The sequence below is a fragment of the Puma concolor genome, chromosome A1, assembly GCF_028749965.1.
Source record: "Puma concolor isolate L17-30 chromosome A1, mPumCon1.1.hap2, whole genome shotgun sequence".
NCBI classification, from domain to species: domain Eukaryota; kingdom Metazoa; phylum Chordata; class Mammalia; order Carnivora; family Felidae; genus Puma; species Puma concolor.
In genome coordinates, this window is record NC_141667.1 from 59,685,455 (window position 1) to 59,709,856 (window position 24,402).

At 35.7% G+C, this 24,402-nt stretch overlaps 1 protein-coding gene across 2 annotated transcripts; it reads right to left on the reverse strand.

Moving 5' to 3' along the window:
• Positions 1–1,523: 1,523 nt before the first annotated feature.
• PANK3 (pantothenate kinase 3) lies at positions 1,524–24,401 on the reverse strand. 2 transcript variants are annotated; one of them, XM_025923845.2, is made up of 7 exons: positions 24,039–24,401; positions 16,651–17,003; positions 14,108–14,361; positions 12,137–12,313; positions 11,372–11,495; positions 9,312–9,437; positions 1,524–8,090 (listed from the first exon to the last, which is right to left on the reverse strand). In XM_025923845.2, exons 1-7 carry the CDS (start codon positions 24,064–24,066, stop codon positions 8,040–8,042), a joined length of 1,113 nt encoding a protein of 370 aa, XP_025779630.1. In that variant the 5' UTR covers positions 24,067–24,401; the 3' UTR covers positions 1,524–8,039. The 2 variants fall into 2 exon arrangements, with proteins under 2 accessions (XP_025779630.1, XP_086568130.1); XM_086712004.1 differs by lacking the exon at positions 24,039–24,401 and adding an exon at positions 23,534–24,026.
• Between the last annotated feature and the right edge of the window lies 1 nt (position 24,402).

The window sequence follows — 24,402 nt, forward strand, 5'->3', positions numbered from 1 at the left end:
ACCAGCATAGATCCAGCTGGACTGAAAAAGGTCAAGAAAAATGGTGACCAACAGCACTTCTGTTCCCAGAGTTCTTACAAATCCCTGCCCCTCTGGCATATACCTTATAATTAGTCAATAGCTCTCCTACACTCATGGCCCAGGTGCTTTTCAAACTGCTGTCTCTGTTCTATGCCTCAGAGTGAGTGAGGTTGTGTATGGGACCTTTAAGAGCAGGATTTTGGTAACCTTATATAGCCCTGGGCTCTCCTGTAGTTAAACCCAATTGATTTTCAAAGCCCCTGGAGCTAAGCCCTGCCAATTTTCAAAATCAGGTCTTCCCAGTGCAGATCTCCAGAGCAGGGGATCCCCAATTTGGGGCTTGAACCCCTCACTCCTGAGGAAGGACCCCTGAACCTATGGTATTCATTTATGGGTTGCTGCCAGGCACTTCCCCAACTTTTGGCTTTTGGCCATCTTGTGTTTAGTGAGACTGTGTATGAACCCCCCCAAGAGAGGAATCTATTTCCTATAGCATTTTGGGATCCCTAGACATCAGCTCTTTTGCTTTTTCAAGCCAGATGTTATGGGAGCTTGTCTCTCTGGTACAGATCCCAGGGGCTGGAGTACCTGATAGGGGGCACAAATCCTTCACGTCCAGAAAGATCTGTGGTGAGATCCTTCCCTATTGTGTTGCTGCATTGGGAATGGGTTTTTTTGTAAAATGGTGTCTTGACCTCTCTCACACTTCAGTCGACATTCTATTTTATAAAAAGCTTAAGGATGTTTCTCCCTTTAAACCCAGATTACTTCTTCAATTGGCAAATTTTAGTATACTTTATTGTTTATGAAGATATTTACCTTTTCTGGTTTTTCTTGTGTACTTATAGTTGTTCTAATTTTTCTATTTTGATTGTTCTATCTTACTTGGATGTTATAACCTAATTATTTTTAAATTTATTTGAATAACATTCTGTTCCTATATGCTACCTGCCCAACAGGAAGAGGGTTAAAACAACAACAACAGTGGAATGGGCTGAGAAAAACTAGTTTAGTTTCAGTTCTGCTAATAATCACCTGTGTGACCTGGCACAGTACAGTTGACTTCTCTGAGCTTTGTAATTCCCTGTAAAATCCTAGGTTTGATTCGGCAGTCTGTGAGTGCCCAAACTTGGCTGGTCACGGGCTACTGGTGTGTGAGAGATACCAGGGCACCTCTAATTTGAAGTTTACTCAGATGAAATCTTTAATTTTTTACCCAGTGTCATTAAGACTCTCATCTGTGAATAACTAACTGTACTTTCTAATGATGGGAAGAAGGTGGGGAAAAACTAACAATTACTTCTTACATGACAGATAAGACACTTTCCGTACAATTGTTTATTGAACACCTTCTCTGTGCCAACTACTCAGGATAAAGGTAAGACTTTGCCAAGTCTTTGTTCTCAGAGTTTACATTCTACTATAGGTAATTTCAGCTACAACTTTAATCAGTGAAAATGTGGGAGTACAATATATAAAATGAAATAATAAAAACATACACATAGGAAACAACTTAGAGAATTTATTTGGAAAGTAGGAAATAAAAAGTATGATTTTAACATTTATTTAGAATATGAAGAAAACTAGAAAAAGTTAAACTACAGAAAAGAAGGCAGAAAGTACTGAAGTTGGCCTAATTGCCAGCCAATATAAACAAGCAAAACCTAAGCTTCCTTCATGCAAATAAGGATTAAGGAGAAGAGTACAAGAATGTTTATAGAACAGGCCACAACAAATATTTAAAAATTTACATAAGAAAATGTACATAAATGAAAAAATAAATTAGACGATTTACAAGCAATGTTTTATAGGTTACAATAGGCTATAACTTAGTTTATTATGAATAAAATTTGTAGCACATCATACATTTTTACATCACAGATTCATTGTTAGAAGAATTCCAACATGACAAAGCTCAGACTTGACAAGAACGATGTGACAGAATAAGGCAACTTAAACTGAAATGGCTTGTGTAAGTAAAATTCAAACATACAAACATCTAGATAGAATTTGGTCAATCACTGGGCAGAAGTAAGACAAGTGCCATTCAACTTATTTAAAAAGCTGAACTCTCAATGTAGTTCAAATAAAAAGCTCAAATAAAGACATGATAACTGTCTTAATATGACTTATATCCTAATTCCATTAATTATATTTGGGATCAAGAGACTAAGATATTGATGTTAGATGTATAAAGTTACCCTTTGCTTCTAAATGTTGTAAACTAAAAAGGGCCCCTCAGGAAAAAAGTGGTAAATTTCAAAATGGCTTGGTTATCTGTAATCACTACTGACTGTGACAGATATGATGTCCATGATTCAGAGATACAATGGAAAGCCAAAATTATCTCAAACTATTTGCATTACTTACATATGCTTTACAAATTATGTAAAAGTTGAAATGTTCTTTCAAAGCTATTGAAACTGTTACTGCAATGAATGAAAGATGTTAAGAAATAGCAAAAAAACAAAACAAAACCCAAAAAACAAAACCAGCAATATCTCAGAATTGAAATTTAGTTGCATATTTTATATAATTAAAAACCTTGAATTTTAACTTCATTCACTCCTTTGAAAAATACATTCCACTTTAGTTCTTTTAAACACAGAATTAGTGGCTGCTGCAGCAAAATGACTAACAATACAAAAGAAAAATAATCTCTTCACTATACAAAAAGCCAGAATGTAAAGATTTCTAGATTTTTTTTAAGGGGGGAAAAATTCCCCTCAAACACATCATTCAGCACAAACTCATGTACTTGAAGTCCCAGATCAACTCACTGCTACATTATTTTGTCACACACATGTACAATTTGATTATCCTCAGATAATTCTAAGGATAAAAGTGTTTTAGGCCTTCATCATATTAGATGTAGATGACTAGAATACATGACATTTCAACTCACCTGGAGGTAATTAAAACTGTTTTATACATTTTGCTACAAACTGTGTTTGACAAAAGCAGTAAGTAATTCTTGGAGGGGTTAATCTCACATCTGTTCCTATTCACAATGACCAGAAAGAAAGAACTTGAAGACAATGGCCACTAAAGAATCTCAAATATATCTAATATTCATACATTCATGAATTTAGTGGGATGTTTCTTTTTGTACAATGGAAAAGTTCTAATAATGTCCACATAATTTTAGAGTTAACTCAATAAAAATTTCTGATACTTCCACAGATTAAAGCACACACATACACAGTTTTAATATATATATAAAACCTCTTATATTACTTTAAGATAGATCTACTTGGCCATTACAGGCAATAACATAACATTATGAGAGAAACCTAATATCATTCTATTGGTTTGGTGAGAATCCAGAATCTAGTACCTATCAACATATACAAATCAAATTAACTCCAAAACATTGACACCAAATATCTAAACAAATGAGTTTAGTTTCCAAATGCTGCCATGAATGGAGCAACCGTCTTTCAGGATCTTGATGATAACAGTGTCCTTTCCCATTGTAACAAATCAATTTCCTCATTTTACAATGAAAGAAAATAATATTCAAAGAATTTAGAAGAGTGGCTGGCACTATTTCCAATGTAATACCAAATCATGATCCCCACATCCACTGAATACACAAGAGATAACACAAGCAATAGAGACTGCTTTTAGAAGACATCTGAACTTTTTAGAAGTGGAAATTACTCAGAATTTAGATATGGTCAAAAAGCTGGGGTAATTTACTTTTCAAGCCACCATTATTTTTATCAGGCTATTAAAAATACCTTAAAGGAAGAAAAAAATTACTTCTTTTGGTCTTTGCTGATTATTACTAGGCTCAGTAGAAAATATAAGACAACTACTGTCTCAGATATTGAAAATAGGCAGTAATACAGATAAAGCACATTATTTTCTGAGGTTACCTGACAATATAAACAAAGTTGGCTGAATTCCTTCAGTATTAGAATAAAACACACTAAAATAAACTTACTAGGAAAACAGGACACCAATGATATTTCTTGGCAAATCATCTTAAATAAGGTCAAAGAGGATTACACAAAAAGGCAATATATTTCTAATATTTTGTTTATACATACCACAAACCAGTAAGTTAAATGCAAAATAATGCACACTCATTTTTTCTGGTGATTATCCTTTGTTTTTACATGGCTTTAAATAAGAAAGGATTTCTAAGCTACATTCTCAAATGCAATAGACTAAAAAGCATAAAGTGCTCAACAGAAAAAAAAAGATACACCAAACAAAATATAAAATTTTTGCATATAACAAGCAAAGTGGTTATAAAGGATATCTGGGAACTATTAACTTGCTAATAAGCTTTCCACCCAAGAATGCAACCTTAGAAATCACGGCAAGACTGCTCTCAAAGGTAAGAGTCCCACAGGACATAGAGGAAAACCTTTCCCTTCAGCTGCATCATTTTTCTTATAGAAATGGACTTTCAGGAACTGGTACTTAGAATACAGTAATCACATTTGCATGTAAAAGTAAAAGCTCAGGAATTTTACAGAGTCTAATATTTGGCAAAGGAATGTGAACCTTTTGAAAGACCATCAATTGCCGTGTATATGTTATTGGCAATGGCCATTTATTTAAACTAAGAGCCCACCTATTTAAATTAGAGCAGCCGAACAAGGAATAAATACCCCTGTTGACAGTCAAGCAAGTCTAATACTAGGTCTATGGAGAAACTGGTTATAGAACTGAAGGCCATTAGTTCTAAGAGTCTCTAGTTAAAAGGCAATCTTTTTTGGGGGGACAAGGGGGTTGGTGGTGGAAAGTTCTAGACCTTGTGTTCTTTACCAAGCCCCCAAACTGATAGTGCTCTTTGCATCTGAAAATATTATCAGTTTTTAAGAATGAAAATTAAATCCAAAAGTTATAAAGAAAATTCTCTCATGTATATACAACTCAATGAAGAATTAAAAGGGTCTCTTTTTCGTCCTTTAAAATTGTCTTCTCTAAATTCAAGTAGATGAGGTTGGGGGTGGGAAGGGGATTTAAGTCACTGGAATCCTCAAATTTGCTTCAGTGAAGGAAATAGACATTTTGGAGAATGTTGAGGCCAGTCAGGATGGGTCTTGAGCAACTTTATCCAGTGTATCACTGGAAAAATGATACACAGTATGATGAAATGGCAGGATCCAATGTAAGCTATTTTTTGGAACAGTCAGAAATACAGCTTGTCTTTGTAAAATAAACTAGCCCAAACAAGGTACTTCTTAATCTGTATTTTTTTAAAAAGTTCCATATTTTTCCCATAAAAAATAACATTTCCCATATCCCCTTCTCAAGTATTCTTTTAAAAGCCCTTATCCATAAAATTTTCATGGATACTTGATAGTGGTCATTTTTAAGAGCTGGTTCTGGAACTGAACTGTCTAGTACAGTAGCTACTACTCAAATGTGGCTACTGAGAACCTGGAATGTGGTTAGCCTAAACTGACATGTGCTATTAAGTGTAAATACACACTGGTTTTGAAGGCAAAGTAAAAAAAAAAAAAAAAAAAGAAAAGAAAAGGTACAGTATCTCCTAAATAACATTTTATATTGATTATACGTTGAAATAGTAACATACCAGATATACTGGGTCAAGAAGAAATATATAATCAAAATGATTTTCACCTGTTTCTTTTACTTTTTAAATATGCCTGCTAGAAAATATAAAATTACATACTGCTCACACTTTATGTTCTTAAACAGTATAGCCTAATAGAAATAGAGCTCTGAGGCATTATGCTGTTTGGGCTTAGAACCAAACCTATTTACCACTGTATGCTTACAAAGAATTTCATGAGATTATGTTTAAAAAAACATAATCTTGGCAGTCTGGATCACAACTCTGTGTTCATTCTTATTACTCAAGTAATTCTTGACTATACATGAGAATGGCCAAGAGTAACAGTGCTGAAAGGGTTGTTCACTTTATATGCATTTTAATAGGAAATTTCAGTTTCAAAGGACACAAAGTATGAACCACATTCTCAGATTAACCAGAGCATTGATCAAATTAACTTACATGGACCCTGACCATTCCATTTTCTTTTCTTTCTTTTTTAAGTTTTTATTTATTGAGAGAGAGAGAGAGAGAGAGAATGTGAGTGGTGGAGAGGCAGAGAGAAAATCCCAAGCAGGCTCTATGCTAGCAGTGCATAACCTGACACAGGGTTCAAAATCACAAACTGTGAGAACATGACCTGAGCTGAAACCAAGAGTCAGACACTCAACCGACTAAGCCAGCAAGGCATCCCTCCATTTCTTTCTTAAACACAGTCCTAAATCTACAGCTGGTAATGTAGTTTGCCACAATATACAATGTGAAATTATCATTTAAAAATAAAAACTTTTTGTACAAATGTCCAAATCACAAAATTTTAAAATAAAATGAACATGTAGCTTTTTGTAGTGACAGAAAGATCTAACCACAACAACGGAAACAGTAAAGTCACAGATGTTTAGTCACTGTCGGGTTTCAGAGTGGCTTACTGACCGAACATGAATGCCAAGTTCCAAATATTCTAAATTCCAAAACATTACCTTGCATGCTTTTTCCTCTAAGTATTCACTCCTATTGCTCATATGTTCATGTCTTTAGATAAATAAAACTGAATTTTAAATATTTGAGCACAAAATTTGAAAACTATAAGGAGAAATGTCCAGCACCTCTGTTGCAAATTGTTCTTTATGGAGCAAAATTATGTTCTATAAAAACATACTAATACTTCTTTCTTCCTGTAATATACACAATTTTTAAGCTCTTCCAAGTACATCCAGATTTACTGGTAATTTAAGGAGGTGAATATTTTCTCCAAGTCTACTTTGTAAACCATTAAGTAATGGTCTTGAGTATTCGCTGAACTACAGGACCTCCAAAATGTTGCTGCCAAAGTAAAAATCTGAAAAGATTTGTAACATTATAAAAAATGACTTCAAAATAGAGAACAAATTCCAAGGCAAAAGGACTTACAAATTTTGAAACTATAATGCCTCTATTACCAAAATGGTAAAACACTGATCTTTTTAGAATTCTGTAATACTGCCTCAGACTCCTACAGTTTCAAAACCATTCATATTTCAGATTTCCATCACATCTCTTTAGAATATGATTTGGTTGCTGTTCATAATAGATTAAAGTCTGTAGTTTTGATGGTCAGACCTAATTAAACAGAAATGACTCAGTTTGGGCCCAAGATAAATGTGGTACAGAAAGATCACAGACTTCTATCAATGCACGCAAAACATATTCTACTAGAAGAGTCCTGGGACTTCATTAAATGGACTTTCAAATAAGTAATTGAGCCTCCAATTAAAAAATATGAAACATTTTTTAATATAATGATTAACTTAAAAAATACAGGAAGTGCAATATCACCAATTATGTGCATTTTCTAGGATTCATTTTAAAATTCAGGCTAATATTTAACAATAGTATTCTAATTAAATTATACCATTTGAAAAAGCTTGTATGTCTGGGAAAAGATCACATAAACGTGCTTTTTTGGCCGGGGGAAATGCTGACAAAGCTACAATAATGAAAAATTAATATTGCCTTAACATTTCTAAAATCACATAAAAATGATCATCTTTGATAGCCATTTCAATAAGTTTGATACAGAGTATGTTACTGTCCACTTACTAGGAACCAAAACACATAGAACACACTTATTCAGATTCAATTATTTTCAGGAGCTAAACATTTCTGAGACTTTAAGATTTGTGTTTGAGCATACAGTACTGCAATGTTGGCTACATAAAATAAATAGAAAATCTTCTCAGAGGAAGCTCAAGAATCAGAGGCTGTATTGCATTTAAGGATTTAACACTGGTTATATACAGAAGGGGAAGCATTTCAATTAGAAATACTTCACATGTTACCAAGCTCTCTTTTAATATGGCAACTTTCAGCAGCTTTCCATTCTGACATTTAAAAATCAACAGCAGTAGTGCTACTCTGTTATCCTTTGGTTCCCAGTAATGATGCCTCTGGTTTTCAGTTCCTCTTGGATGACATTTATTAGCAGAGAGAAACCGGATGCTTTTTAGCTGAAATTTGGCAGCCCAAGAAGTGCACCAACTGCTCCAAAGTATCCCTGTATAATTTAAAAACAATTATTAATGCAGTCTAGCTTTTAAATTAGCATACAATATTCATTATTAGGAACAGATATTTATTATAATCTATTTAAGAACATCTATTTGGAAATCTACCCATTTGTGTTATCAGTTAATATCTGAAAATATGAAATACGTGCTTTTGAGAGAGAGAGAGAGAGAGAGAGAGAGAGAGCGCGCGAGAGCGAGTGCGAGCACCCACGGGGAAAGAACAGAGACAGAGAATTTTGAGCAGGCTCCACGCCCCCGACTGGGGCTTGATCTCATGACGGTGAGATCATGATCTGAGCCATAATCAAGAGGCAGATGCTTAACCAACTGAGCCACCCAGGTACCCCTGAAATACTATTTTTAAAGTATTGCTCTTAGACATTAAAAAGCTTCTAAGGTTATTGCTGCAAGTCTGTACCCCTCTTGCCCCTTTTCCTCAAACGCAATTCCTTTTGTTCATGTGTCATCCTCACAGCATACAGCATGCCATGCAGAGCCTGCACAGCAGGACACCATTCTCAACTACAGGGTGAGAGCAGAGACAATGAAACAGACACTTATAAGGGAAAACTCTGAATATGTGTTATTAAAATTATTAATATGTCCACTTGACCAGAAACAAAATAATTCAAGGTAAATTTACTTAACCCAAAATATTACACGAACTGATATTTTCAGATCAGAATAAATGGATGTAGTGAAAGAATAGGAAAAAAATCTTGAATAAACTCCAAAATTTTAACAGTGGTCACCTCTGGAGGTGGGGGTGAGGTTGTGATGGGAGGATTAAGAATTTTAAAAATTTTCACTGCTAAATTATATATTTTCGTGTTGTTCACATTTAATATTTGTTATTTCAAGGGAGGAAAAAAAAAACAAAAGAAAACAATTTAACAAAAGAAATCCACTAAGTACACAAGCAATCCCAATATTTAAGGAGTTTATAAGATCTAATACTGCTCTCTCTTGGTCAGAAGAAGTGGGAAACTCCATCTTAATGGGGTGCCTGCATTAATGGGCCATGTAACCTTTATGGGGGTTATAGTAACCCCTATCTCCCCAATTCAAACTGAAGTGTGGGACTCAATATACTATTTAGTAAATCGCAGTTTTATACTTCTAAGTACACAGCAAGAAGCAATATATAAAACTTGCATATAAAAAAAGCATACTATTAAAATTCACAAAACATCATTTTCCTATCATACCTCGTGTTCTAGAAACAATGCTTTCAGTTGACCTTTTGACCAATAATCCAGTGCATATGCCAAAAGTTTCATTGAGAGAGTATTGACACGTAAAAAGTTTCCGACAAAGACAACTCTGTTTATTTTCTAAAAGAAAAGAACAAATAAAATGACCTCAAATAAGAGCTATCAAGTACATTTTATAATACAGTAGGGTTTAGAAAATCTCCACTTAAAAATATAATTAGCCACTACCTTTTTTTAGTGTCTATTACATTCCTGGTACATATACCTCCATAATCCTGAATATTTAAAATTTAGTTCAGGACATATCACTACACATTTGTCACAATCCATAGAATATATACCAAGAGTAAGCCAAAATGTAAACTATGGGCTTTGGGTGATAGTGGGGTTCAAGAGTATATGTGGGAACTCTATTTTCCACTCAATTTTGTTGTGAAGTTAAAACTTGTCTAAAAAATATAGTCTATTTTAAAAAACTTCTCGAAAGACCCTAGTAAATGATTTTAGATGAGACTTGTTTTTGAAAATGGCCAATAAATAACCTATTAAGAAAGTAATTTGGAGAAATATTATTGAGATTAAAGAAGAGAAACCAAGGAAGAGTATTTTAAATGTGTTTAGAATTAAAACACTGTAAACTTGAGGCTTCCAGCATCTCTGGCCCTGCCTAACCCATCAAGTTACTCTCTGCTAAGATGCAACTCACTAATTTAGTTCCCTAGATACCTTGAAGGAAATCTTAGATGGAGGAACTAGTGTTTCAATCTCCAAAATGTTTTCTATTCTCACAATATATTGACTTCTGAGTATACATTTTTGCACACTGAGTTTGGATAGTGTATGCTATGGCCTTAATTACTATTAAGTGGCCAGTGAAAACCTAGATAGATCTACAGGGCTAAGAAAAAAGGTCCCAGAATATTGTCTGCCCCCAAAAGTGAAATATTCCCCAAACCTGGGTTAAAACACCTGTTAGTGGCTCTTTCCACCAACTTACTAAACTGTTATTGAGACACTTAGAACTCTGGATTTTAACACAGAATAATATGCATGATTATCTTACCTCCTCTAAATATTTATCCAAGGGTCACATTTTCAATAAAGCCTTCCTTTAACAAGCAAACTACTCAGCAATCTGACTTCTGCCATTCTCTTTATCTTGTTTGGTTTTCTTTTTGTAAAAAGTAGCATTTATTACCTAACATATACTAAAAAATTTACTCTATCACTAGAATAGATGGAAGCTCCACAAAGTCAGGGGTCTTTGTTTTTTTCACTAATATATCCCTAGTGCCTAGAAAAATACCTGGTACAAGGTACTCCACAATGAATAAATGAATGAACAAATGAAGGATTCCCTCAAAAAGCAAAATTTCCAATTCATTTAAAGTATTTAATATTTACAAAAATTAAATGGGCAAATACATCTATTACATGAAGGCAGAACTGTGTATTTACTCTCCTTCATATAAAAATAACCCAACAGTGAGGCAAATCTACAAGATAAATCTATGCTTTTCGTAAGTATGTATCATTCAAATTGCATGTGAAGAACAAGTCTCAATGCCTTCATAGCCCTGTACAATGCTGCTTGATCCATATGCAACAAGGCAGCACTGTAAAGAAGCCAAAGGCAATAAGAAAACTTCCAAGCACTTTGCTAATCAAATGCAACATTAACAGCAAAAAAAAAAAAAAAAAAAAAAAATCCAAAAAACAAAACCAAACCCTCTTTCAGTAGTTACTTCAAAAATGTCCTATGTTTGAAAAAAGAATTTTCTATCTTCAAGAGATTTAGGTGGTATATTTCTGGAAAAGCTTCTAGATAAATTTGAAATATAAATATCTATTTGTCCTCCTTCCAATTTGAATTATCTGCTATTTTCTTTACAAATAACAATAAGTGGGTACACATGACATTTAGCTAATGAGCCTTGGGATTTAACAGAGATGAGTAACCTCAATCCTAGAGACCTCCTTAAGGAACATAAAGAAGCCCTGCTGTACATAAATAAAATTTCAATCCACATTTTCCATATAGTTAATTTTTTTACCTCATTAACAGCACACATTCGTGCCACAGACCCAATGTTATTGGTGATAGTAACTAAAGTTGCTCTTGCTAGATCTTCTTTACTAACAGATTCTCGCTTCTCCTTATAAATCATATTCCCAAAACTGCAAAGAAATGAAAGACAAAATCAATTCTGCTGATAATCAACATTTTTGGGAATTTATCTTACAGATAAATGTGGTATGTACAAAATAATGCATGTTAACAAGGTTACTGACTGACCCATTGAACTATACACAGCAAAATACTGGAAACCACCAAAACATCCAACAAACTTTGATAAACCCACACAATAAAATACCAAGAAGCTGTTAATAAGTGGGGGGAGAGGAAAAGGGAAGGGGGAGAAAAGAAGGTGAGAAAGAGAGAGAAATGAAGGTAGGGTGGGAGGCCAGCAGATAGACTAGGATATCTTGCCTAATGAAGAGTACATACAGTATGCTGTATGGTAGTATACAAATATTACCTTTTGAAAGTTACCTTCTAAGTAAGGGGAGGATAAGGATATGTATTTACATTTGCATCAAGAAAAACTGAAAGGATGCACAAGAATAAAAATGGTTTCCTATAGGGTATATACCTGGGAGACTTCTTAATGTGTATCTAATTTTTAAACTACATGAATGTTCAAAACTTGGAACCTAAACTGGGTTAAGAGTAAGTAAGCCTCCTTACAACTTCCTAATATATTGCTTTCTAAAAACTAAATAGGCAACTTTCATTACAACATAAATATTAAAGTTACCTAGATGCTACAGCCCAACCTGGCAGACGAAATCTTTCATAATCTCCTCCATAAATATCACGGACCAGTTTGTCGGCTTGGGTGCTGTCACCTTTGGATGCCATTTCAAGAGCCTCTTCAAAACTTTCACAGCCAGTCAACAGACAGCATAAACCCAGAAAGGTACCTCCTCCAAGGCTAAAGAAAATAAAACTGGGTAAGTTACATTTATACACTGTATTCTTCTTCCAAAGTAAAAATGAGAGTATTCATATATTCAACAAACACAAAGAAAGAACATATTGCTAATGCCAAGTGCTGAAATATCAACATAATGAAGGTAAGAAAAATGCCTAGCAAAGCCAAATTTGTCAGATGAAATAAACCAAAGGGAAAGATAATCACTTGGTGGAAGCATCATGAGGATGGAAGAGATATTTTATATCTTCTATTATCTTTACCAATTCCTTACACTTTGTAATTGCCAAAAAATAAATGCTTTTATGTGTGTGAAAAAACAGTTTAAATGTTAAAAATTACTATATGAATTAAAAGGAGAAAATTTGTAACTCTAAATGGTTTCCAGGAAATGATTTAGTGAAAGGTCTACTTACTTGGTCTGACAAGGCTGAAATCAATTCACTGTGATACGTAAGCATTTAATGTGACCCAGAAATGAATATGGTGAGAAAATTTTTGTCAGTCTGGTCAATATGTTAATGCCAGAAATTTACTTGGTTCTGTTATTCTTTTGGATATGCTGATAAAATGAAATGTCTAACCCCTAAAATCAAAACCTTTGTTCCTCAGTTTCACCTCAATTTCTAACAGACTCTATTCCTGGTCACTGCTGGAATTTAGTTAACCAGACTTAATTTCTTTTAGAATTGACTGCAGTAATACTTCCCTGTAATTCTCTGGCATAGAGCATCACAAAAGAGGTAGATTTTTAGCCACCATAGATATAAAATACTAATTTAAGGATCACTTAGGGGCACCTGGCTGGCTCAGTCAGAACATGTGACCCTCAGAGTTGTGAGTCTGAGCTCCATGAGGGGGGCAGTTTAATTAAAACGAACAAAAATATTATGTATCACTTTAATAAGAGCACTACTTTTTTTTTTTTTTTTAATTTTTTTTTTCAACGTTTATTTATTTTTGGGACAGAGAGAGACAGAGCATGAACGGGGGAGGGGCAGAGAGAGAGGGAGACACAGAATCGGAAACAGGCTCCAGGCTCTGAGCCATCAGCCCAGAGCCTGACGTGGGGCTCGAACTCACGGACCGCGAGATCGTGACCTGGCTGAAGTCGGACGCTTAACCGACTGCGCCACCCAGGCGCCCCAAGAGCACTACTTTAAAATGGAAATGAGTATTTTTCATAAACCCCAAAATCTTTCTTCCTCAAATAAAAAGGAGTCTCTACCCTCCTTAAAAGCTGATAAAGTATATATCAGAATCATAAGGACAATTTAAAAATTTCATTTCACAATACTTCAGGCATTATAGAAAACACTGGGATATTTGGAACATTAATGTTATTCCATAAAGAGCTTATGTTCAATTCATCCTATAAGAATTATCATAATGTTGTCTAACACAACACTTAAATATGAATCTAATCCAATCAGCATGCAAGCTAACCAGTGTCAAGCATTAGGCTTAAATATATCTACAAAATAGTGAAAGGAGAGAAGAATGCTTTGGAAAATAAAAAAGTCCCTGGAATCATTCCAGATAAAAATTCCCTCTTACAATTGTGGAAAGTTTAGTGCCAACTGTTGCTAAGCAAATATAAATAATGATTTCAGTTTGAGTCTTTACACACATACCTTATGAAACAAAATAATCTATAACACTTTAACTTCACTTACACATCTACCTTTTTTTTCTATTGCATAAATACATGTTAAAGGCTGGCATTAATATGAGTTCACAACTTCTGTGTATAAAACAACATGAATGCTGCAATAAGAACAAAAAGGTTACTACCTTGTCCCGGTTACTCGTTTATAGTTGTCTTTGGAATGGACTGCTAAAATACTGACTCCTGAACCAATGTTCACTATCAGCAGTGGATAGGGATCATCCAAGTTAAAAGGCATCTTTTGGCATCGCTCAGGTTCTGAGGCATTAGCAAAATAATAGCACTCTGCTTGTCCATTGAAACTGACAGAATCTATATACAGCAAGCCCTTTACAAGGCAGTCAAGTTCATCCAGTTTGTGCAGGTGGAGGTTTCCAATCTGTAAAACAAAAACAAAAACACCAAAAAAGTTGTACAAAGTGAACAAGGGACAGTATTAAAAATATTTGACTCAAATGCACTGTATAATTTTCACATACTTTATAAAACTTCAAAATCATCTATACATTTCCACTTGTTTTGTGTCAACATCTCTTAGTCCTATGATTCTTGGTGATGGTGGTATTACCTCTGGAGGTATTTGTGGGGATTTTCAGTTTTCACAAAGATAGAGAGGAGAAAAGAATTACCTCTGGAGGTATTTGTGGGGATTTTCAGTTTTCACAAAGATAGAGAGGAGAAAAGAACCAAACTAACATTTAATGGGCAGGGACTTGTGATGTCAGATGAGTGGGGCAGTTGTGCAAATGAGTGGGGCACAACTCCAGTGAATGGGGCAGTTGTGCAAAACAAAGAAATATCCCATTCCTGCTCTATCTTTCACTGTTCTGACAGACATTTTTGTAGGTAGCAGTAGGAAAATTTGTTTATAATTATCCATGCCTATGTAAACATAAAATATTCTTTATATGGTTTTAATATATATACACTAAATTTGCTAGGAATGCAACCATTATATAAACTGAGGAAATACTGGACTTCCATATCAATCTGTTAGCATTTGTGGCTTTAGAATTTACGGTGAATGTATATCTAAGTGCCAGTATCTAACTATTTCATTATGCCCCTTTTATGTGATCCTACTAGAGAAATCTACCAATATATAAATAACTTCATTTCCTGTCTCTATATTATACTTTGAGTACTAGTTTGAAATTATTAAACTTACTTCAGGTTAGTAAAGAATGTTATAAAGTATTTGTAATAAAATCTCGGCTTAGAGATCACTTCTCTGGGAAGCTTTCGTTATCCAGAACTTGTTAGGTACCACACTACTCTGGTGTTCCCGTGGCACTGTTTTTCACAGCAATAGCGTTAATTATCAGACACGGTACTTTTACTTTTAAATCATTTGTGTGGTCTAGACTACTACATTCTTTAGGGGCTAAGACTGTGTCTTATTTCCAGCTGAGCTGTGTCTAGCATAATACCTGACATATACTACATGCTCAATTATTAGCTTAATAAATGATGGAGCATCAACAGGAAAGTTATTACAGAACTTCATCACTAGAAAATATTGATAGTGGCCAGGTGAAATGAAAGCTGGCATCAAGGACACTGCTTTTGGTAAGAATATTAAACACCAAATATCTCATGTCCAAGCAAACTGGTCTCAAATTTATGAAATTTATGTTCAAATTATTCAATAAATTGAAAACAAATCAGTATTATCCATCAAAATAAAAGAATTAATAAAATTTAGACTTTTAAACTATCCCAAAGTTTAAGGGGCTTATGTTATATGAGCCATGTAAGTGATCACTTATGTTCTATTAAGATTTTTCCTATATAAATTTAAGAAATTAAACGGTCCACTTGCATATTTTCACAGAAAACAAATTTCAGTAGCCCCAAATGCCAACTTTCTAATCTTTACTCTAATGGAAAGAACTAGAAGCTTGGCAAACCCCCACTAGCACATAAATCAATGCTTACATTTGCCATTTCCAAATGGCACTCTTTGAGACAAGACCATGGTAATGTTGACAGATAAAATCAGGAAAAGGAGGTAATAGGGACTTTCATTCAGATGTCTACTAGTCAAAAGACACTGGCTTCAGCTGTTTTTCTTTGGGGGAGGGGGATGGCCCTAGGAGAGAGGGCTATATGAGTAATAACAAAGAGCAATGCAAACACAGGACGGTAATAGTGAAAATAATTCAAACCCCACTTATACCTGGCTTCGTACACTACCAAATTCACTGAAATTTCTTCTTATTGTAGCTTTGTAACAGTCCCTAAACCTCGCAGGTTTTACCAAACATCATGTACAATAAGGCCAAATCTGGGTGATTTTTTACTCAGTCTATAAAGGTGTTTAAGTGCCCCAAAAGAAGGGTGCCTAGGTTGCTCAGTTGGTTAAATGTCTTACTCTTGATTTTGGCTCAGGTCATGGTCTCAAGGTTATGAGATGGAGCCCCATGTTGGGCTCTACGTTGAGAGTGGAGCCTGTTTGAGACTGTCTCCCTCTGCCCCCTCCCACCCCACCCCCCACCGCCAAAAACGTGTCCCAGATGAAAAGCTTGTCATGAATATAAACTTCCTCTGTATCCAAGCAGGGGCAACTAATCTAAGAAACATGTAAGATGGAAGGAAACCTAGACTCATGTTTTAAAAATTAAAGAGAATGGGTATCAATGTTTGGCTTTGAGTAACAGATACCTACTGTGCGGAAATCTTCTTCAAATTTGTAAGCACCACCTCCTGTAGCACATAGCACCGTGTGTAATGTTGAGAAGTTTTTATCTCTTCCCATTTGGATAAAAGTAGGCAGGTCATGGGTTGGAAATCTGATAAAGTGCAAGTTCCCTCTTCGGCCAAAAAGTGTTAAATCCTTCAGTTCAAGGTGTACATCCCGAATACCAGTGGATCCATATGCTACATTAGAAGTCAAATATTTCCGGATACTTTTTAAGCTCTCAACCTCTTCTTGTTCTTCCTCTGCTGTGATATCAATAGGTTCAAAATAGGAGAGCTTTACTAGAGTCCCCCCAATGTCCATGCCAAACCATGGGAAAGCTGTGGATTAAAAAAAGTAATAACTTTACCTACATTGGTTTTAGAAACACAAATTAGTTAGAAACTAGTTAATTAGCCACAAATTTCGCTTACTCTGAATCATGCAGTCAGTAATATTTTTGGGGTAAGATGCATCTTCTATGTGCAACTCAACTTTTTCCATTTGAAGCATTACTTGTATATTTTCTAAAACTCTGTAACATAGGATGCTTAGAGCTGGTCCAGGGCCTTTTAATTCCTGGTCAGGTAGGCATTCCTTTTCATTTATTAAATACTTACCATATTCCGCAGGGGATCAGGAAAAATTTGGAACAATTCTGTTTTAATAAATAGGTCACCACCTAGGACTTGATAATGTTTCTAGTAACATTTTAACATAGTAAAATTGCCCTATAATTACTTCAAGTAACCCAAGGTAAAAGTACCTCCTTAAAAAGAAATCTTATTCTTTCTCATTAAGCATTAGGTTTCTTTGGTACATCTGGTTAATAAAATTAGCTGTTAATAATATTGAAGATAAGTCTACCTGGGGCATATGTGGGCAGCCAGTTCTATCATTTGGGTAGGTAAGTTGGGACTTGGTGGTCTTTCACTAACTGGACTATATGACTTTAGAAAAGCCATTAACTTCTCTGAATCCAAGTTTCTTTAAGGTCTGTTTCTATTCTCTCTATTCATCTCTATTCATCTCTTAAACAAGATGATACTCAAAATAATTTAATATTTAAATACATACATTACAAAATGCCTCAGAATAAAATATATAACAGGTTTTTATGTATAAGTTGTCAAAGACGACTAGTTCCCTCTAAAATTCTGTTTCTTAAATATTAGTGTTTTTGTTATGTGTGACTATTAGAAACCAGGAACATACAATTCAGCAAGATAGGATTCTATATATTTCTCCATTACAGAATTTTACATTTACTGAAATTAATATTAAATATGAGGAAGTGTAATTCTTATCTTTTTCTGGAGAAAGAGCTCACTTTTCTTTCTTTCTAGCCTGTTTTTGTATTGGAAACCTAAGTTGCAGATATAGGTCTACATTAAAGACAATCTTAAAATAGAAACTTCTTTAAAAAAATTGTAAAATGATGTAAGACCATAATCTGGGTGGCAGTAAGACCCCAAAGAGGCATTATGCTTTTATGCCTATGTTTTTATAAATAACTAAGATGTAGTAAAAGAAACAGGCTAAAGTTTCTCAATTTTTCAATCCCTACTAGGAAGTAGCAATACTAACAGTTACAAAGGGGATATTCACAGCAACTGTTTGTCTTAAAAGAAGACAATACAGAGTAGCTTTACTGATCCAATAAATCAGAGATGCCTTCAGAATTTTCCCAAACTGTTGAACAGATATGCAGTTAGGACACTTTTCAATGGATATTAGATAAAACATAGGAATGCTTCTGAGATTATATAACCAAAATGATTGATTTGATTGATGCTTGATTCTAGATTTCATGGGGGTGGGTGTGCAAATCACTGCTGCTATGTAAAGTATATTTTGGGATAGAAAAGTTTCTACAAGGTGAGTTTTATTGAGCTAAAAGCTTTTATTTTCCAAAGTTCAAAATACTTTAAAAGTTGTTTAAGTTTATAGTCTTTCTTTCTATGCCTTTGTCAGGTGTTAAAATATACAAATAAAAATGTTACTTCCACGCAAACTGTAACGCTGAAACATTACCAAGTTGAAAGTTCATTTTATTTTTATTTTTAGTCAGAAGTCCCTGCCTACTCCCAGGCTTATAAATAAGTGAACACTGCCATTCTTGAAAGAAAAAAAAAAAAAAAAAACCAATTAACACTTACGTGAAGAACTTTTAATTCTTACATGAAACCATAATTTTTAAAAGAACCTTACTTACTGCCTAGGAAGATATTTGAAGTTTACAGATAAAAATACTGGGGAGGAAGAAACTTTCTACTTTTCTAAACCTGTGTGGTTAGCACTAAGGTTTTTGACCCCAAAGGGCAATGGCCAATTCCAAAACACGGAACTGTGGAGTAGGCAACAGAAAGGCTCACAGAATGAAATCCTGTTTGTGAATGAAACAGGATTGGGTGCAAGAAAGTGTTAACCAGTTCTTTCTCAGAGACAGAAAATGACTGTTTAGGTGTAATTATCATTAAAATGATAACGAAAAACAAAAACCTTTCACTTCTTTTAAAAGGCTTTTCTTGATCTATTTGCATGAAACAACCAAACTTGTCCTATCTGAAAAGGAAAACTCCACACAGAAAGTAAAAAACATTTGTAAACAAAGCTGTTTTATTATTACAGTATACCAAATCCCTTATTTCTTTTAAATTACATTAATTGCTGAAGAATATAAAACATGTATGACCTAACAACCATCAACAACGACAAATTTATGAAACAGAGTACTACCGTTCAATTTTATCTTTTTAAGTAGGCTTCAAGCCCAGCATGGAGCCCAGGGAGATCAAGACCTGAGCTGAGGTCAAAAGTCAGAAGCTTAGCTAACTGAGCTTTCCAGGCACACCTACCATTCAATTTTAAATCTTTGTGTAGCCACTTTTGTACACTAAAGAAACAGAAGGTTCTTCCAAATACCTCAGATTAAGTTGGAAGAACTATGTAATTTCTTTAACGGTTATTGCCTAGAGGTAGGCTTTTAAAATTATGAATGCAAAAAGCTCAAGATTCATCTCACATCTAGCCTAGGAGATGTCTGTTCTTAAAGGAAGGGTAACTAGATTGTAAATGATGAGTTTCTCACTCATCATCATGTGCAATCTAGAACATAACATGTTCCCTCTATTTCTTAGTAAATCTCACTTATGGTAATTCTCTTCTTAAAATCAGAAAGGTAGATACTGAAAGAGAACTCAGCCTTGCCACTGACAAAAAAAACAACAACTGGTAACAGCCACCTTTGGTATTAGTGAGCCTTTCAACTCAGCAGAATTCTGGAATTCATTTCCTTATGTGGGCAGGTGGGGAGGATCACATTCAAAAAGTATGGAGAAGAGAGTAAGAACACAGAAAACACAAGTTCTTCTTCTTCTTCTTTCTTTTTAAAGATTTTATTTTTTAAGTAATCTCTACACCTAACATGGGGTTGGAACTCACAACCCAGAGATCAAGAACTGCATGCTCTAACAACTGATCCAGCCAGGCATGCACCACAGAAAACACAAATCCTTAATTATGACCCATTCCTATCATTTAGTAAGTGGTCAAATATCTGATCTTTACATTGTTCAGTACATTAAAAAAACAAACAAACAAACAAACAAAAAAACATTTTCTCACTGACCAAAATAGGAGGGGAAAGGATCATGGAACTCAAACTTTATTTGCAATGAAAGCATGAAGCAAATATAAGGTTATTATAGTGGAACCACAGGTCCACTAATAGCTTATGAGGTAATAAAAATATCAGTTTTCTAAAAAGTCAGGCAAGTATCTATACCTATAGCTTTGTTGCTTTTAGCCAAGGGATAGGTTAAAAGTAGGTCACCAGTGCATGAGCAGCCTACTTACTGCATATAAGCTAAATATTTTTTTATTCTTTGAGAATTAAACTCTCCACTGCCAAGGTAAAAAAAGAAAATGAATCAAAACACACATTTAAAAAACAAAGCACACACTCCATAAATACAAATACGTACTTTGATGATGGCAAATATGCATTGCTTTCCCCAGACTTTCCTAGAATCTCCTGTGATTTACCTGGACTTCAAAAAAATAATAGTTCCTAGTCTATTTCTCAGCCAAGCCTAAAAGAGCTGCCATTAGTTCCCTGTAAGTAACAAAAATATCCAGGACTACCATAAGCATAAAGTGCTACCAAGAATTATCTTCCTTACCAGGGTGGATCATGAATGAAGAAACCTGCATGTCCAGTCACCTTTTGAAATGATTAAACAGCAGGAGACATCTAGCCACAGGGCAAACTGTTAATTTCTAGTAAGTTGTGTTATGTGAGTTTGGTGTCTTGCTAGGCATTGTAAAGGGGTGGAAGAGAAGCATTATCAAACCATTTAATTGCTACTGGCCCCATGCAGATTTCAGCCCAAAGGGATCCTATGCCAAATTAGGATTTAATTATTCTTTAGCAGAAAGAGAAACCAAATGATGAAAATGTTCAAGACATTAGATTATTTTAAGAAACAAAATTCTAAAATGGGAATGTGCACTGGTAAACTCCAAGTATGCTTCAACTTCTTGGATAAAAAAGACATTTTGCTCTTCCCAATAATCACTCCAAATAAAAATGCTGGTGTTTCAAAATAGACTAAGAAAATAATCACCTTCACACCTTCAGTGTCACAATTCCTTAGAAAAGCATCACGTAAGATTTTTTTTTTCCCTTTGGTAAATTAGGTACATCTAAGGGAATGTTAGAAACTATCATATTAAATTGTACCTTATTATCTACTGGAAGTGATAATTGTTAAACAATGATTCAATTTACAAACAGGCCAAACTACACATATATGCCATATACTTCTCTCTGGTCTTGACAAAAGCTTCAGGTTCGGTTAGCAAAGCAGAGATTCAAAAACCTTTATCTCATCAAATTAAAAAAATTTATCTTTTACTGTCCCCTTGTTAATCAGGCTTCATGTCACAAAGGTAAGCAAAACAAAGACTGAATATATCTTAAGAGATCAGTCCAGGTCAGTCCAGGTAGAGAGGAACCCGTGATTGGCTTTTTAACATCTAATACTTAAGCAGTGTGAAAAACATAAGGCAAAGCAAGCAAACATTGCCATTTTTCAGGTTTTCATAGAAAACTAGAAAAATTTTCACTAGAAAAATTTGTCATGAGGTTCATGTTTGACTTCATCCTTCCCTTGGAGTTGAATTAACACTAACCTTATACAACTAGAGGACGAAACGGATTCTTTTTCTCACTTTCTGGTTAAATACATGCATTTGGTTTCTAACCCTGTAATATATTAGTGTTGTATCTAAAAGCAATGTTTTCTAACCCTTAGGTGAATGTAAGAGTGTGAAGCTAAAGCCACTTGTTTAATGCTGCAATGCATGTAAAGAGTGCCTTACACATAGGAAGTGCTCACTTAGTTTATAATTATAAAAAAAAAAACCCTATACAAGTACTCAAAAACAACACAAATACATCTTTCCCTAATCGGAGTGGTTTGAAACGTCAGAAATGACACTTTCTAGTTCTATATATTTATAGCTCATAATTGAAATACTTCCCCCACACAAAAACAAGATGTTCTTTACTTTCCCAGTGAAGAACTGAGGAAGCAGCAAAGTCACCTTTTACATATAAGAAACGGGAAATGTCACTTTAGACTTCTAAATCCGATTAACTGACTAGTGTTTCAGCATGACTCTTTCAGCACTGTCCCCTAAGCAGTAATAAGCAACTTCTAAAAAACAGGTGCTCCTTTCTCAACTTAGTTTATTTTATAAACCTTTACGTATTATCTTTGCTGAAGCACCTTTGACAGAGGCAGCATTCATACCTGATTACAAGTGTGCCCAAATCTAACAAATCACATCAGCATCATGGCAAAAAGAAAATACCCTAAGAGAATATGAGCTTGTCAAAGTTCAACTCATTTTACCAAATGGAACTTCTAAGACAAGCAGGGAAAATGTATGTGTTAAAGGAACATGTCCAAGTGTTCGACGTTACTGCATCTGTTCAAGGTTAGTTTAATTCAGCAAATGTAAAGAAAATTAAAACTGGTTCTCTATTAACTGTCATTTAAACCTTCCCATCACTATTCTATAGACCCCTTGAGTAAGTACTCTTTAAAGATCACAAGAAATCGTTAAAATACACATTTTCTTCATCAGGCAGATAAAATCACCACGTCAGAAAGGTTTGTGTTTAAGTATTTAGACTAAACTATGCCCTATGGGTGCAGAAAAAAGAACACTGGACTAGGAGTTCACTTAGGGCCCTGAGCCTCATTAGCAGAGTTGGTTGGCATAGCCTTGGAAAAGTTACTCTGGGGCTAAATAAATTCAATTTCCTCACCAGTAACATTAAGAATGAATTATCTCACGTTTAAATAACAATCCATAGTTTTCAGAGTGCTGCAGTAAGTTGCCTCTCCCTTGAGGTAACAAGAACCCTGATGGGCCAGAAGGGAAGGTGTCAGTGCTCCGTTTTATCACTTGAGACACTAAAAACTGTGAACTATCAACACAACTCTAAGAAATAAGCATGCATCCCCACATTCCTAGTTGCTCTGGGAGAATGTACTTAGTATGAAATCACAATGAATGATTAAATAAGCTATTTACAGGAGTAAAGGTTTTTAAAAGGCTAAAAATAAAAGGAAGCAAATGAAAGTTGATACGCTCGTTTAAAACATGGGAAAGAATGTTTCATTAAAAAGTTCGCACATATATACTGGCGTAGAAAAATCTGAGTATTCACCAAAATATTAATAGTGGTTAGCCCTGAGCGGCGGGAATACCTATGATTTTCATCCTTTTATGTCTCTTTTTCCAAGCAAACACGATCTAGCTGTTATTCTAAACAAAAACAAGCCAAAGCAATTACCCGCTGGTAGGTTACAGGCGTGTTTTAAAAAGGCTTTAATTGTAACAGCGGTGACAACTCCCAGGAACACACCAGGATTTCAAGGACACATGCTGGAAGCTCAGAAATCAGTAAAAAAAAAAAAAGGGGGGGGGGGGGAGGCGGTAAATGCCCCTGCGCAAATGACACCCATTTTCAACCTGACTTCAGAGCCAGCTGGGGCAGCGGACTGATAGCTCCCGTCTGGTCTGGCAAAACCCGAATCAAAAATTCCCCCAAGTGCCTTCCAGATCTCGAGAAGGAAGTGGGAGGAAAGGGCCAGGAGGCGGCAGGCGTTCGTCACGCGCTCACAGGGGAATGAAGAGGGAGCCTCAACCCCGATGCTGAAATGGTCCTTCCGCCCCCCCATCCCGTGCCGGGCGCCTGCGAGGGCCGACGGGCTGGGAACAACGCCGCTCCGCTAAGGCGCTTCTACACGGGGCCCAAAGTGCTCTCCCAACCCGGGGGGCCCAAGCCCCCATCTTACAGGGTTTCTTGGCATCCTTGATCTTCATGGCGTCTGCCTAAGGAACCAAAGGCAGCCTCGGGTCCGGAGCACGGGGGGTAGTGGAGTCGACTCCGGAGGTGTCTCGGCCGCGCGGGAAGGCCCGGCCGGTTCCTCCCCTCAGGCCGGGCGGGGCGGGCCTGGGGCGGGGCGGCGGCGCCTAAGGCGAGGCCCGGCCCAGGGGGCGGCCTCCCCACCCCCTCGAGGGTGTGCCGGGACCGAGCGAGCTGGGGAAGGCCTCGGGCCTCGCCGCTCCGGGGCCCCCCCGCAGCCGCTCCAAACAAAAGGCCCCGGTCCCCCGAGCCGCCGCCGCCGCCGCCGCACTGAGAAATAGCCCGCCCAGGCC